This window comes from Tursiops truncatus, chromosome 20, assembly GCF_011762595.2.
Source record: "Tursiops truncatus isolate mTurTru1 chromosome 20, mTurTru1.mat.Y, whole genome shotgun sequence".
Lineage (NCBI taxonomy): Eukaryota > Metazoa > Chordata > Mammalia > Artiodactyla > Delphinidae > Tursiops > Tursiops truncatus.
In genome coordinates, this window is record NC_047053.1 from 42,068,677 (window position 1) to 42,083,781 (window position 15,105).

The 15,105-nt window shown below is 50.0% G+C and overlaps 1 protein-coding gene across 1 annotated transcript in view; it reads left to right on the plus strand.

Moving 5' to 3' along the window:
- LOC101331038 (ADP-ribosylation factor 2) overlaps positions 1–15,104 on the plus strand; it is a 102,991-nt gene extending 87,887 nt beyond the window's left edge. The window contains exon 5 of the mRNA XM_019944452.3: positions 11,735–15,104. Coding sequence (XP_019800011.1) covers positions 11,735–11,788 — 54 coding nt within the window. The 3' untranslated portion in view covers positions 11,789–15,104. The remainder of the gene's footprint in view (positions 1–11,734) is intronic.
- Position 15,105: the final 1 nt, after the last annotated feature.

A 15,105-nucleotide genomic window follows, 5' to 3' on the forward strand; every position in this document is an offset into this window, starting at 1 on the left:
GATCCTAGGAAAAGGAAACAAGGCCCTTCCCAGAGTGACCCTGCCTGAACTTTAAGCTTTACCTTCATTGTCGCATTACTCACTCACGAACCCTCAATGTCTACCTCTGCCCTGCCCACTTCTGCACATGCCGTCTCCCCGCCGGGCTCTTCTCCACTGATTGAAATCCACCCGTCCTTCAAAGCTCAGTTCTGCCCCATCTCCTGCCAGAATACTTCCTTAGTCTCTCCGTCCCCTTGATCCCAGCCCTCCTCTCCTTCTCTCTTACGGCTCTTCAAGAATGATGAAGCAGAAGAGGAATTGGATAGGAATTTGGGTCCTAACTTGCTGTGTGATTTTGTCCAAACATTTTACCTTGTCTGGGTTTCTTCACTCAACTGGGGAGGTTGAACCAGATCAATGACTTTCAGTCTATCTTTTTCCACCCACGAGTGCACATGCTTGCCTCTCGCTCTGGCTACTCCAGGACTACTCCAGGGGTTGTAGTAACACAAACCCTTATCCCCCTCTCCAAAAAGCTCATCAGAACGATGACCAAAAATGGCATTGCAGGGATACCCTCGCGTCTGTCCTAACTTACATCACAACATTCAAAGCTTTTGCACCTGATATTTAGGAATGATTTACTGAGCACCTGGGTCACTGTCTTGAGAAACTCCAGGCTTCCCAGGTCTCTCCACTCAGGGGCTAAGATGCTCTGATTCTGGCTTTCTGGGTGTGCCCAAGCACTGGTCTACTCAGGGAGAAGCAAAGCTGGGCCAGAGCCTGGTGTCCAGTGTGCATGCCCTTCACTGCCAGGGACTCCATTGCCACCCATTTCCCCCATTGCCACCTCCCCCTGCCTGAACCCCAGACTATGGCCAATGGCAGGGAAAGTGGGTCAAATGCCCAGATTCCTCCTCTGGGCTCGAGCAGATCCAGCTCAACGTGCTCCCCAGCCCTGCTCCCTGGGGCTCTGAGCTGCCTTTTTCCATATCTCCACATCCCTTTCTCTGGTCTCCAGTGAATACTGCCATACAGGGAGACTGATTTACCATGCCTTGCAAAAGTTGAGAGATGCTAATAGACCCCCTGCGGATGACAGGATGGGGCAAAGGCTGGCATGGAGAAGGCAGACTGCACAGAGGCTCCCACCCTGGCACTGAGCACTGCGGGCTGCGCTGGCTCCCACACTTCAGAGACACCCTCATCAAGGTCATTCCTACCTCTGGGTGAACAAGCCAGGCTCAAGGGCACTGCTGGCTTGCGCTGCGGGGGCCTCTAGGCAGCACAGAGGGCCTCCCTGGCGAACCCAGGTTGGAAATTTTTCCTGCTCTAGGCACAGTCCAGCACTGATTTCAGAGCCTGCATGTGGTGCCTGCAGGTGCAGGGTGCCCTGCTCTGATGGAACTTAAAGCCCCAGGAAGGAGGAAGAAAAGTACACTTACTAGGACCTGGGGGGTAATGGTGACTCCTTCAGGCATCATCTCATTCGTTCCTCACTTCCCTACAGCCCTGAGCTGCAGGCAGCACTATTCTATATATTTACAGGGACATTGCCTACAACCCAGAGACACCAAGCAGCTGGCCCAGGGTAACACAGCTGGCCAGAGGCAGTGCAGGAATTCTGCCAGGCCCATTGCCCAAACCAGGGTGAGAAAAGCCAGGAACTGGAACCCCGTTTAGGGTGGACAGAACGGGGCATGTTTCTTCCTTCCCTTGCCCTGGGTGGGGGTGAAGAGCCTCTTCCTGCACCGGCTCCCACTTGCCTCTCTTGAGACCCCAGCCAGGGCAATATCTTTTCTGTTCAAGAAGGAAGAGAATCCTCATCTTCTGAAGGCAGAAATCAATAATTTACGAACTACGGCTCCAGCCAGAGCAGAGAACAATTTCTTTTAAATGCTTCTTAAAACACAATATTAACAAGTCTTCTAATGGGTGAAAATATTTGAATTAGGGGAAATGAATGTTTTACGAGTTGGCTGGGGAGCAATCCCCGGAGATGGGCAGGAGGCAGGAGACAGTCTTGGATCGGGACTGGCTGAGCTATCCTGGGGCTCCAAGCCTGAAGCCACAACTCAAAGGGCAGAGCAGGTTCAGAATCAGGTGCAGCAAAGGGCCCCAAATGGCCTCCATCCCCGACATTTGTTAGGTGATGGCCACGGGTGTCCAGGTCTAAAACTACTGCAGATTTTAAATTCTGGCTTCTTGGGACCTGCTCCCCTAGAATGGTCCTCCAGACCTTCCCGCCCAGGTGGCTGTAGGCAGAGTCACGCTTTATGGAATACTGTGTTACGTTCAACATATATCATTCTCCCGGCGTCACTGTGCAGCCGAGGATACTGCCCTGCCCTGCTGACTGTGGCTTTGCCGATAGATTGTAGCTCATCCAAGCAGAGGTCTTAACTGTGCTTGCTTGGATGGCTTGGCCTCTTGGGCTCCAGCCCTGCACCCTGAGAAGAGCATGCCTCGTGCAGCCACTGCTCCTTCAACCTGGGTCCCGGGACGAGAGACAGGTGGGGCAGAGCTGAATCCCACCACAGCCGGCCTGCAGACTCATGAGCTCATTGTTATAAGACGCTGAGATCTGGGGGGTGGTTTGTCACAGAATCAGCATCATCACAGAAAAGTGAATACACCTTCCCAGCCCCTCTGCCTCCACCCCCTTGTTGAAGAAGTATCTCCTTGCCCCTTTGTCCAGGCCCCCCATTGTCAGATGCATTCCCCTGGAAGAGTACCCACTTTCCTCCCAGACATGCTCCTACCGAAGAGGGCAAAGCAAGTTCCCCCAACTTTTTCCATTATGAAAGCCCTTTTACATCATCAACCCATGTCTCAGACCCCCAAGGTTCAGCAGTTTTATTCTGGTCACCATCGATTGGGACCAGATTGGGGGGAGGGACACAGTGTTAAAAAAGCAACTCTGAATTTGTTACCCTTTAAAATTGATTTGTTTTTCTCCAATATAACAGCAGTTTACAAACATTTGAAAATCACAAACAGGAAAGCTGTAGTATTTATTCTGTCGTTGTTTAATACACTACAGATTTGTGGATTCTTTGCAATCTGAGACTCCGAGGTACCGGGAAAAAACGTGAATTTTACTGTAACATAGACCACTCACCAGCAAGCCCCTTAAACACTCTGGTTTTCAGTTTTCTCTTCTGTAAAATGGTGAGAAGCACACCCGTGCTGTAGGGTTTTCCTAAATATTACGTTTGTGAAAACATTAGTGGCAAAGCACTTGGCGGACATGGGAGGCGCTTGGCTAATCTTCTTTCTGTTCCATCTTTGCTGCTTATTTAGCCCTGTGACCTCGGGCCAGATTTAGAGCCAGCTGTGGGCCTCAGTTTTCTCATCTGCAGAATGGGGAGCACATACTTATCTCCAAGTATTATTGGGAGGATGATCCAGAGTTCTGAATGTAAATGAACCTGGTGCACAGTAGGCACTAAACTAGTTTTCCTCTTTCTTTCTTCTTTGCCATCCCCACATATCTTTTTTCATGACTGTGTGCAAGTCACACCTTCTCCAAACAGCTTTCCCAAGACCCCCACTCTGCCCCGGAGCCTCCTTTAGGACAAAGCTCTTCTCCAGGAATGCATTCATCACAAGCTAAAGACCCAATAGCTGATGTCAGTAACAGAGAAGTCCTAATCACAAATTGATTTAAGACCCTGTTTACACCCCTTAACCATGATCATGTGTTCCTTTGACCTGCAGTCCTGAACCTTAATTAAAGCAATTAAGCGCTGGGCAGTGAGTGACAGTCTGGATTTCTCAGCCCTCTGCCAATTTCACACTTGCCTTCGCTACCCGAGGCCAGACTGGGTCAGCCCAGCTACACCTGGTGTTCATAACGTGGCCAGGCTCTCACCTAAGTGACTTGATCACTCTTCAAAAGGGAACTGGAAATAGAATCTCACCAGGCAGGGACAAAACAAGGCAAGAGGAGTGTTTTGCTGAAGCAGGGACCACGCGACTTTTTTTTTTTTTTTTAGCACAGACCTCCTATTTTCACATCAGTAACTGGGCCACAGTGACCTACATCAGCCTCCTAGGGGCTAAGATATGTTCTCCTCTCCCACATGTCCTCACTAATATCCTCTTACCCCGAACTTTGCTCTCTGTTCTGAGGACAGAGGCGGGATATTAATATTACTAATAGTTAGGATTGGCTCCGCATTCATTTGTGCCAGGCATGGCACTGAAATGTAGTTCAAAGTGTGGTGGCTAAGAGCTCCATTTCTGGGCTTGAGTCCCAACTCTGCTGTGTGACCTTGGACAAATTACTTAACCTCTCTGAGTCTCGGTTTTCTCATAAATCAAATGAGGCAGTAATAGCACTGGCATTTAGGGCTGTTGTGGGGGCAAAAGGAAGTAATGCTTATAAAGCGCTCGGTGCAGTGACTGGCACATCAGAAGAGCTCAAGAATTGTCAGATATCATTATACTTTGATGACGAAATGACTTCTCCCAATAACCTATGGACTAGCTGAACTTATACCTCTTTTACACACGAGGAAATGGAGACTCAGGGACGTTAAGTAACCTGCCCAAAGTCACACAGCAAATAAGAGGCGCTGAGCCCAGCTCTGTGTGGCTTCAACCCTTGCTCACAGCCCTGGGAAGCCACTCTGTGTCAACGAAGGAACAAATGCCTCCTGGGTGTCCAAGGTGGGATCCCATCTGAGAGCCCCATCTGGGGAAAAGCAGTCGGGCCGTGAAAAGACTGAGTTCAGAGCCACAGACCTCGGGGTTGACAACAAGCTCCATGCCTCACTGGCTCCGGGCCTTCACAAGTTCTTGGCATTACTCAGCCTCAACTTCCTCCTCTGTACAATGGGTGTGAACGCCTGCCTGTGGTGGTGATCGGTACACGAACACTGGGGGCAAGGTGGTGCAGCACAGTGCGTGGCACAGAGTGGATGCTCATGAAATGTGAACTCCTCTTTCTGCTCCTCTAAGGGTTTTGGAGTTGAGAGTCCCTGCAGTCACACCTCAGCCAGGCCACCTCCCACCCTGCTGATACATGGTGCTGGTCTTAAGTGAGACTGCAGTCCATCAGTTCCCGGACACTTCTGTGCTGAACGTTCACACAGCACAAGCTCGACTGTGGGTGACGCTCTACCAGCTCTCTGGGTGACCTTGGCGAATTACTACTCTATGTGACTCAGTTTCCCCACCTGTCCCATAAATGGTTTGGCCTAGATTGGGGGCCCAGTCAGCACATCTTGGACGGTGGGCTGCATCGGAATCATCTAGAAAAATATTTTAAAATACAAATTCCTGGCCCCATCCTCTGGAAGATCTGCTTCACTAGGGGGGGAGGGGGCCTGGGAAACTGTATTTTACTTTTTAAAAATTTTATTTATTTACTTTATTTATTGGCTGCATTGGGTCTTCGTTGCTGCACGCAGGCTTTTCTCTCCAGTTGCGGCGAGCAAGGGCTACTCTTCATTGCAGTGCGTGGGCTTCTCACTGCAGTGGCTTCTCTTGCTGTGGAGCACGGGCTCTAGGCGCGCGAGCTTCAGTAGTTGTGGCGCACGGTCTCTAGAAAACAGACTCAGTAGTTGTGGCTCGCGGGCTCTAGAGCACAGGCTCAGTAGTTGTGGTGCACGGGCTTAGTTGCTCCGCGGCATGTGGGATCTTCCCAGACCAGGGATCGAACCCGTGTACCCTGCATTGGCAGGCAGATTCTTAACCACTGCGCCACCAGAGAAGTCCCTATTTTTTTACTTTTTATTTTATTTTTTAAAGATGAAAGGGTGTTTTTTTTTAATGAAGTATAGCTGATTTACAATGTTGTGTTAGTTTCAGGTGTACAGCAGGTGATTCAGTTATACATACCTATGTATCTTTTTTTTTCAGATTCTTTTCCCTCATAGATTATTATAAAATATTGAGTATAGTTCCCGGGAATCTGTATTTTTGAATGTTTCCCCCCAGTGATTCTGTTGCTCAGTCAGGCATGGGAACCATCAGCCGTTTCTAAACTCCTTGTGGCTCCCCCAGGCTGCTGTTCCAAGCAGGGCCACGCTGCCTCTCTGTGTGCTCCCCTCCCTCTGGTGCCACCCTGCACCCCAGCCTGGGCTGGCTGGTGAAGCAAGGGATTAGGACATGATGGTTGGAAGGAGGAATGACTTTCCAGGTCAAACAGGAACTTTGCCAGATGCCTTGGGGCAATCACATGCTCCCTGGGAAATGTTCCCATTTTCTACTGGGGATGAGGTACTTCTCAGCTGGGAAAATTCACGCCCATGTGGTTAGATTCCCTTCATTCCCCGCAGACCATCCCACCCCAGACACACATACCAAGGAATCGAATCTGTCCAGGCCTTGGCTTTGCCCATGCTTTGAAACAGCTGGGGGTTTGGAATTTGCTAGGGCTGGGGTGGTGGGAGGGGCAGCTAGACTTTTTCATTAATTTCCGAGAGGTGGGTGGGGTCCCACGGGAAATGTTTTGGTTTTTTTTGCTTTTGCTGTTGAGAGTAATGGGCACCAACCATCAGAGTGGGGGTTTTTTTTGTTGTTGTTTTTTTAATATTTATTTATTTGGCTGCGCCAGGTCTTAGCTGCCTCATGGTAACGTAGGATCTTTAGTTGGCATGCGGGCTCTTTTAGTTGTGGCATGAGGGATCTAGTTCCCTGACCAAGAATCTAACCCACGCCCCCTGCTTTGGGAGTGCGGAGTCTTAACCACTCGACCACCAGGGAAGACCCCAGAGTGGCCTTTGAAATAAGAAGACCAACACATGATGAGCAAGAAATAAGGGTCAATCATGACAGGAAAGCTGTTAGACTATGGAAAGAACTGGGTTTGGTTTTGTTTTCAATGATTTTATTTGTTAGAATCAGAACAAAATCCAAAACTTACAAAAACGGTTTCCTCTGAAAAGTGCCACCTTCAGTTCACACACTTAGGCCCGCCCCACAGGCAGCCACCACTCCACTTTCTTACAGATCCTTCCAGAGACGGTCTATGTCAATCAGTGCATGTAGGAGAAAATTACTCTTGTTCTCCCAGAAAAGGTAACATATTATACACATTCTTTTGCCCCTTGATTTTTCTAGTTTACTTGTCTTGAAAATCTTTCCAGTTTGGCACAGAGTAGCCACATTTTTTAAACAGTTTTGAGACAGTTGCTGGTATTCCATATTATGGACAATTCATTTAGTAAATCCTCTATTAACAATTTAAATCATTTTCTAACCTTTTGTTTTACAAGAGGTGCTTCAACACAACAGCCCTGCAAGTACCCACTTCTATGCTTAATCTGTGAGATAAATATTTGGGAGCAGAATTTCTGGGTCAGAGGGCATATGAATTTTTAATTTTGTTAGGGTCAAATTGCCTTCTTCAGAGATTGTACCAATTTACACTCTTTTATATAGCAATATAAAAGTGTGTTAACAAATATTTTTTATCTTTGCTGATTTGATAGGTGAAAAAAGTGCTGTCTCCTTGTAGCCTAACTTGCTTTTCTTTCATGAGCAAAGTTGAGCATCTTTTCATGTGTCTGAGAGCTGTTTGTTCTTCCTTCCTTGTGAACTGTCTGTTTATACTCTTCACTTGCTAACTTTGCATCTGGAGTGCTGTTCCTTTTTCTTATGGATTTGGAGGAATCTTTACATATTAAGAAAACGACCCCTTTGCCTGGTGCTAAGAGATGCCAGCTTGTTGTTTGCTTGTGGTATTCTTTCCCATGGCAGAAATTCTTGACTTTTATATAGTCCAACTTATCAACCGTCTCTTTATGACTTCTAGGTATTGTATCACATTTTAAAGGTCTTCCTACCTCCAAGTTAACGTTTAAAATCTCAATATTATTTTTCTGGTGTCATTTTCTTTTTTTCTGTTTACGCCTTTGATGGATATGACATTTATTTTAGTATAAGGTGTGAGACAGGGATCTAAATTTTTTTCCAGTTGTTCCATGCTATATAATAAATAATCCATCTCATCTCCAGTAATTTGAAACACGATCTTCACCACATACAAAATTGCTGTTGCTATTTGTTTTCCTGATAGAGTTGGGTTATTTTTTCCTGTTCCATTGATCTGTTTGTCTATTTATGTTGTTTTACTCACCATAACTTTACACTGTTTTAAATATCCCGTCGGTATGAGCCCCCTCACTGTTCTCTTTTAGGTTTCTGCCTATTCTTGCTTGGTGATTTTTCTGTATAAACTTTAGAAAGAGCTTGACTGATTCGCAAAAGGAAGATGTTTCAGTGGTGGTGTGGGTGGTACGCCGCTTGCCCCCTCTGGTCCTGACATGGAGCGCCCAGCAGAGAAGACGCGATGGTGCCGGGCAGTTACGTGTGACTCCTTTTTCCTTTCTCTCCCTTACTCAGGTAAGGCTTTCTGGAGGAAGAGGAGGGGTAGCAGAGAATCTCAGAGCAAGGGATAAAAAAAGCCTCCTGGCACCACTCTCTGGGGAAGAAGAGACAGACCCAGAAGAGGCTTCTTGGAAGAGGAACCAAAATCAAAGCTGCAGAGAGGGTTCCTTGCGGAGATTGGAAAGGAGTGGGTGGGTGAGGAGCTCAAGGCCAGCTGGGAGGCCCTTGCCTGGCCGGGGCTGGCCTGGAATTGATGAAAGGTGTGGTCAGAGAGAGGCAGTCAGCCTATGAGTTAAGAGGCTGGCCTTCAGTGAGCCAGCTGCCCAGGCTGCCTGGAAGATGGGCAGAAATGGAACGGAAGCCAGAAACCCCAATGGCCTCTCCAGGCCTGTTGGCTCCCAGAGGCCCTGTCTCATGTTCCTTCTGGTGACACAGGGCCCCTCCCTCCAGGGAACCATGACATGGGGTTTTGACTTGACTGCTGTGACCAGGTGGGTACATTTACTCATGGAGAGGGATCAGAAGCTGGATTTGAGAGCCTGTGATGGGGTTGTGTGTCCTGGGATACAACAGAAGCACCTCGAGGGGATGTTGCAGTTTTATGAGAAGCTGTGATTCTCTAGACCAAAGAAGGCAGCAGGAGCTCAGTCCTGGGAGCAGGGGGTGTGGAGTCGGAATGCACCACGATGGGAGATGGCTAGCACCAGGGAGAGAAGGGAGGCTGGATGAGCCTGAGCTTGGGTCCCAATCACAGCCCTATCTTCTTCCGGGAAAGGATGGATGAGGAAGGAAATGAGTGCATGGGTGGAAATGAGCCCAGATGGTTCTCTGTCTGCCCAGGGCTTCACTCATTCCCAACCAGAGGAATTCTCACTCCGGGAAGTCCTCCCAGGGTGAGGACCCCCTCTGCCCCGAGCAGGCTGGTATACACTGCTGTAGACATGTGCAATGAGCTGCTTTTGCCCCGCTGCAGCGGCCTCCTTCATAGCCCCTGTCCAGAGTGGCTGGGACCATCTCCTGCCTCTATCCATCCTAAAGCTGGCTCTTCTCTCTGCTCGCTTCTGGGCTAGCCTGGGCTGGGAGTAGAGTCCTGCTTTCCTGCCTGAGGATCTAACAAGGTTTCTTTCCTCAGCAGCTCAGATCACAGAATGTCATCAGGTCCAACAGCCACCCACCCCCGAAACTTACCACCTAGAACAGTGACACCCAGAGAAGGCAGATGAGGGTCCCGCAGTCACACGGCAAGGTCATCATCGATGAGACCAGAATCCAGGCTGCTGGCTTCTAGCTGCAGGTCTCCCACCTACTCTCGGCCCCCCACTCCCCGTGTGCTGTGGTGCACATGCTGCATCCCATCCCTGGGAGCATCTGCCAGCTAGATATGGGGGATCCAATGAGGACTCTGAGAAGTTGATAGAGCCCCAAGATAGGAGGCACCTGGATCCCTGGGCGTGTGGAACAAACACCCTCTACTCCAACTCTGAAGACAATAACTGAGCTGTTGCCCAAGCCATAAAAAATGAACCTTTATTGTGTTGAGCCATTAAAACTTGGGTTACTATGTGTTACAGCAGCTGGCTTACCCTGACTCGCACAAGACCCGACACGGTCTGGCCCCCCTCTGCACTCACCCGCTTCTCTCCCTCTCCCTCACTCTGTCCTGGCCACCGGCCTTCCTGCTGCTCCTCAGACACTCCAAGCTCATGCCCACTGCAGTGCCTTGCCATGCATTGTTCCCTCCTCCTGGAATGTTCTTCTCCCAAAGGTTTTTTTTAAATAAATTTTAAAAAAATTTATTTTTATTTATTTAGTTTTGGCTGCGTTGGGTCTTTGTTGTTGCATGCAGGCTTTCTCTAGTTGCGGCGAGCGGGGGCTACTCTTCATTCCGGTGCACAGGCTTCTCATTGCGGTGGCTTCTCTCGTTGTGGAGCACGGGCTCTAGGTGCGTGGGCTTCAGGTGTTGTTTCTGAACAACTATCACCTCCTCAGAGAGAGAACCCCTGGCTACCCTTTTAAAGCAGCTCCGCCATCACTCTGCATCCCCTGACTCTGCTCTATTTTTCTCCAGAGCAGTTATCATTACTTGACATTCATTATCTATCTCCTCCTGTGTCTGTCTGTCCCTGGTGCCTAGAACAGCGACTGGCACATGGTTAAGTACTTAATCAATAGTCTTTGAGTGGAGAAATGAACAGGCTTCTCTCTGATTCTTTATGTATGTCATCCTCCGTTTTCTCACCCATAGAATGGGGGGTGCATGTTGAGGAGGACGATGCAGGTTAAGTGTGTGGCACAGAGACTACACATGGATGCCCCAGGAAGTGCAGTTTCTAGTGTCCTTAGGGATATAGAAGGCAGAGGCTGCAGAAAGAAAAGTTTGAATGGTGTGATGGCACCTGCCCTCCCAAGAGAGGGGGTGGGGCTGAGCCAGCAAGCTCGGGATCCTTGGCTCGGCCGCCAGCTGCCAACACTGACAGGCACGTGGAGCTTCACCGGTGCAGGTAACTGAACTAATGGAGTGAGCTGATGGGAAGGAGGGAGGTTTAGGCCGCACTTCAGGCAATAAGCCACAGAGTTGGCATCTGAGAGGCTGTAGCCACAGGTGGAAGGAGTTCACCTGCCAGCCTTTCCAGCCTGCAGGGTGGAGACCCAGGGGCTCCTGCACTTGTGGCCTGAGGGAGATGGACAACTTCAAGATTGCCCTCTGGTTGTTGGAGATGGAGATGGGCTTTCAAAGAGAGAATAGCACAGGTGAAGGCATGGAGTTGTGAAATAACAGAATAACGGAGTGCTTGCCAGTTAGGATGGTGAGAGGAAGGTGGCATTGGTGGCCCTAGGATGATGGGTGGAGTCAGGAACTGACCTCAGAAAAGCCATGTGGGGAGGGCTGAGCGCTAGACTAGGAGCCAGGAGACCTGCCTTTCAAATCCCAGGTCCTCCATGAACCATGGATCCTTGAGCAGGTCATTTACTTCCTCTGTGCTTCAGTTTCCTCATCTGTTGAACTGAAGATAGAGCCCCTTACACGAGGCGAGGTGGAGAAGGAGTGGGTGCCTGTGCAGCTTGAAAACTGCAGAGTGTTTGGTTACTTGGACTGAGAGTTAGACAGGAACAGCTGAGACATTCTCCTGGGGCAGCTGTGGTGGGAGGGCTAAGGGTCAACCGGGAAATGACTTTGCTGAGAAGAGAGAGGGAGAGAACAGAGAGAGGAAACCCAAAATGGGCTGCAGTGGGGAGGAGAGGAGCTGGAAGCAGTTCCAGCAAGCGACCAGATGTGGCCAGTGGACAAGATTGCTGGTGTCTCATGACAGAGTCCGTCCAGCCGCTTTCTGTGGAAGCAGTGAGAGTGCAGACTGGGTCCCTGTGGCTGTCGGTAGGCTGTGCACCAACACCCTGGTGTCCCACCATCTAGGTACACGGTAGGACTGCATCCTCCTTGCCTTTGAAGCTCTGCATGACCACGTGACTGGCTTTGGCCAATGACAAGTGTGTGGAAATGAGAGCATCACTTCCAGGCGGAAGCTTGAAGAGCTAAGTATGACTCCCCACGGAGGCGGACTCCATCAGCCCCCCACCCACACCCCCTGGACCTTTCTTTTACCTGCAGCGTCTGCATCTCGGTGCCTGAGCACTTTCTCTAGACCCCAAAAGACAGTCTGCCTGCATTCTCAACAGGCCCGAGCGCCCGGAAGTTACAAACCGCCACCCCCATCAGCCCCCATCAGTGACTGGGGAGTTGAGATGTAAACACCCCAGCTCGCTCACCCCTCAGGTGGGCTCACCCTTAGCAGGCAGGTTCCTCACCGCATGCTGGGGTTTCCCATTGGGATTAAGTTCGTTCACCCACAGTGGCCGCTGGCTTCCTTTCCCTGTTGCGTTTTCCCACTCCACACCAGTGTTCCACGCACCTCCCAAATAAACTCTTTCTGTGCACGTCTTTGTTCCTGGGTCTGTTTCTGGAAGGCCATGTTCCTCTTTCCTGCTGTCATGACAACCCTCTGAACAAGGAGAGAGTGGCTGCTTTGTCATGCCAGGCCTCGGGGTGCAGATAACTAGAAGCAGAGCCCCCAGTGGACTGACCGTGGACAGGCTTCAGGAGTAAGAAACCCAGGGGCCGCCATTTGTGCCTCTCACCCGCTATCCTCTTGGGTAAAAAGTTCAAATTCCTGGCAGGAAGAATCTGGCTGGCTAGCTCCAGTCAGATGTCCTCCTTTGCTCCAATTAGCTAAATCCAGGAGTGGGGAAGAAGCTGGGGCACGCTGGGGCCAGGCCTGAGGGTGGCCAGTTCCTGGAGGATGGGGAGGTGTGAGTCTGCCATCCACTCACACCTCCTCTCCGAAGGCCTTGCTGTTCATTTCTCCAGAGAGCAGGGGTCTCTGTCACTGAATTCAACCCTTACTGAGGTTCTAATTGATGTGTCCCGGGCACCAGGTGCCATAGAGACAATCCTCACACCCCTTGTTAAGACAAGGGGTCCACCCACCACAGCATTGATCTGACTGAGCTAATCAGCACAGTTGCATGTGGACAGAAAGTGCTAGAAGTTTCCTTCATCTGCTCCCCAGGTTCCTACATGGAAGGCTTCAGGTTTGTCAAAAATTCCAGAGCTGATTTTCATTGACTCATCATATTAAGATTCTGTCAGTGGAGGGGACTCCCTGGCGGTCCAGTGGCTAGAACTCGGCGCTTTCACTGCTGGGGCCCAGGTTCAGTCCCTGGTCAGGGAACCAAGATCCCGCAACCTGCGCAGTGAGGCCAAAAAAAAGAGAGATTCCATCAGTGGAGTTTTTCCTGGAGACGGAGGCCTGCCCTTTGACTCAGCTGTGGAGCTGCCCACAGTGTTCCCTCAGCTCAGTCTCTCCCCCCACCGCCCCTCCTCTCCCTGGGGACTCCCTCTGGGTGCCTCCAGGCCCAAATATCCTCCTGCTCTTGGAGGGAGCCTGGCCAGAGGCCCTGTTGTTATTTTCACTCCTGTTCTCATAACAGTCCCTGTGGAAGGAAAGAAAAATGTCACCTAGATAAAGACACAGAGCATAAAGAAGAAAAAGACCGAAGAGCGACATGACATTTGGGAAAGTTTAGATAAGAATGGCCTGGGCAGGGCTGAGCTTGAGGGGAGGAAGGTCAGAGCCTGGGGGAATGGGGACGTCAGACGAATGACAGGGTGACAGGAGCTGTCTGGCCCTGGGTTCCTCTTTCATAATGATCAGAGATTGCTCCCTGAGCTCTGCCAGAGCGCTTGCTATATGCTAAGAAGCTTCCATTCATTGTCACATTTAATCCACATGACGACCCTAGGAGGGCGTTACTATTATTCATTCAGTGGATGATGGGGAAACTGAGGCTCAGGGAGGTAAAGGAACTTTCCCAGGGTCCCCTATCCAGCCTGGACACTGTCTGACATCCACTGACACCAAATCTTACCCACCAAGGCCCTGGGCTACCAGGACCCCTCTGGTTTTCAGGTTCAGAGTAACTGAGATGTCTGAGATAGTAAAAAGCTTAACCTAAGCAGGTGAGACTTGCTTAGCGAGCAGTCCTCGTGCTCCTGGAGAATAGGGTGGCAAACTGGAAAGAAACTAGCTTGCAAGTCAGAAATAACTGAGTGTCCACCCTGGCTCTGCCTCTTACTATCATGTTACCTTGAGTAACTTACTGTACTATTGTGATCCTCAGTTTTCTCATCTGTGAATGGACTCATAATACCTACTCTGTAGGGTGTGCTATCTGGCCCAGCTCAGGTACTCAGTAAGTGGGAAGATTGTCCCTACGTTATGGCTTCCTCGGCATCTTCTTCTCCAGCGTGCAGGGTTTCAGAGCCTCAGTACAGCCCCGATGACTTTTTCGCAGAACTTTCTGGTGGGGAGCCAGCTGCACACACACACAAGCCACCCCCTCCCCCTGGTACAGACCCATCTCTGCTCCAGCTTCTAGAAAAGGGGAGGGAGGGGACTTAACGGCTCAAGCAGCCAAACCACTGGCTGGGCAGAAATGCAGCCGGCCTCAGCGGTGACTAGAACCAGGGCCTCTGGGGCCACCAGGCCTCCCGCCTACTGTCTTATCTCTGATCCCCTGGGTGTTGCCTCCTGCTCAGACACCTTGCTGCTGTTCCAAGGCCTAATACTCCACTGAGGACCAAAGCTCTTCTCTCCAATTCCAGTTACAAACACACAAACAAGGAAAGACTCCAACTGGCCAGACTTGGGTTACCCATCACCTTCTCGACCAATCATTGAGACCCAGAAGCAGAAAAGGACCATGAATGGCCAGGCTTTGATCAGGTGATCACACCCAGACCAATCATTTTTAGCAAGATGGCCACTCCCATGCAGATCCTCTAACTAGAGCAGGAATGGACAGTTCTCTGTCCAGAAAAAAAAGGGGATGAAAGGTTCTGGACAAATTAACACATGTCTTGTATTTTTCAAATCCCAGTTCTCTCTGCTTCTAACCATTTCCATCCACTACTGAAATTTACATCCTGCCACCTCCTGTCCCCTACCCAGGTGCTCAGGTCTCTGCTTTCTGCTCGCTGGGCACAGCTAGCCTGAATCAGCCTGGCTGAAAAACCTGACAGGTTTTCCCGAGTTCAAAGAAGTCCTCCCTTCCTTTCAAGTGTCTTCAACGCCTTCCCTCCTCCGCTGCTTTAGCAATTTCACTATTGGAGATTCACTTTTTAGCTTAATAGGGCTTGTTCCCATTAAAATGCACATCCTCTTGTGAGCAGGCACTCGCTGTCTGAACAATTATCTCTGATTTAGTGCTAGAGGTTTTTTTCCGCTT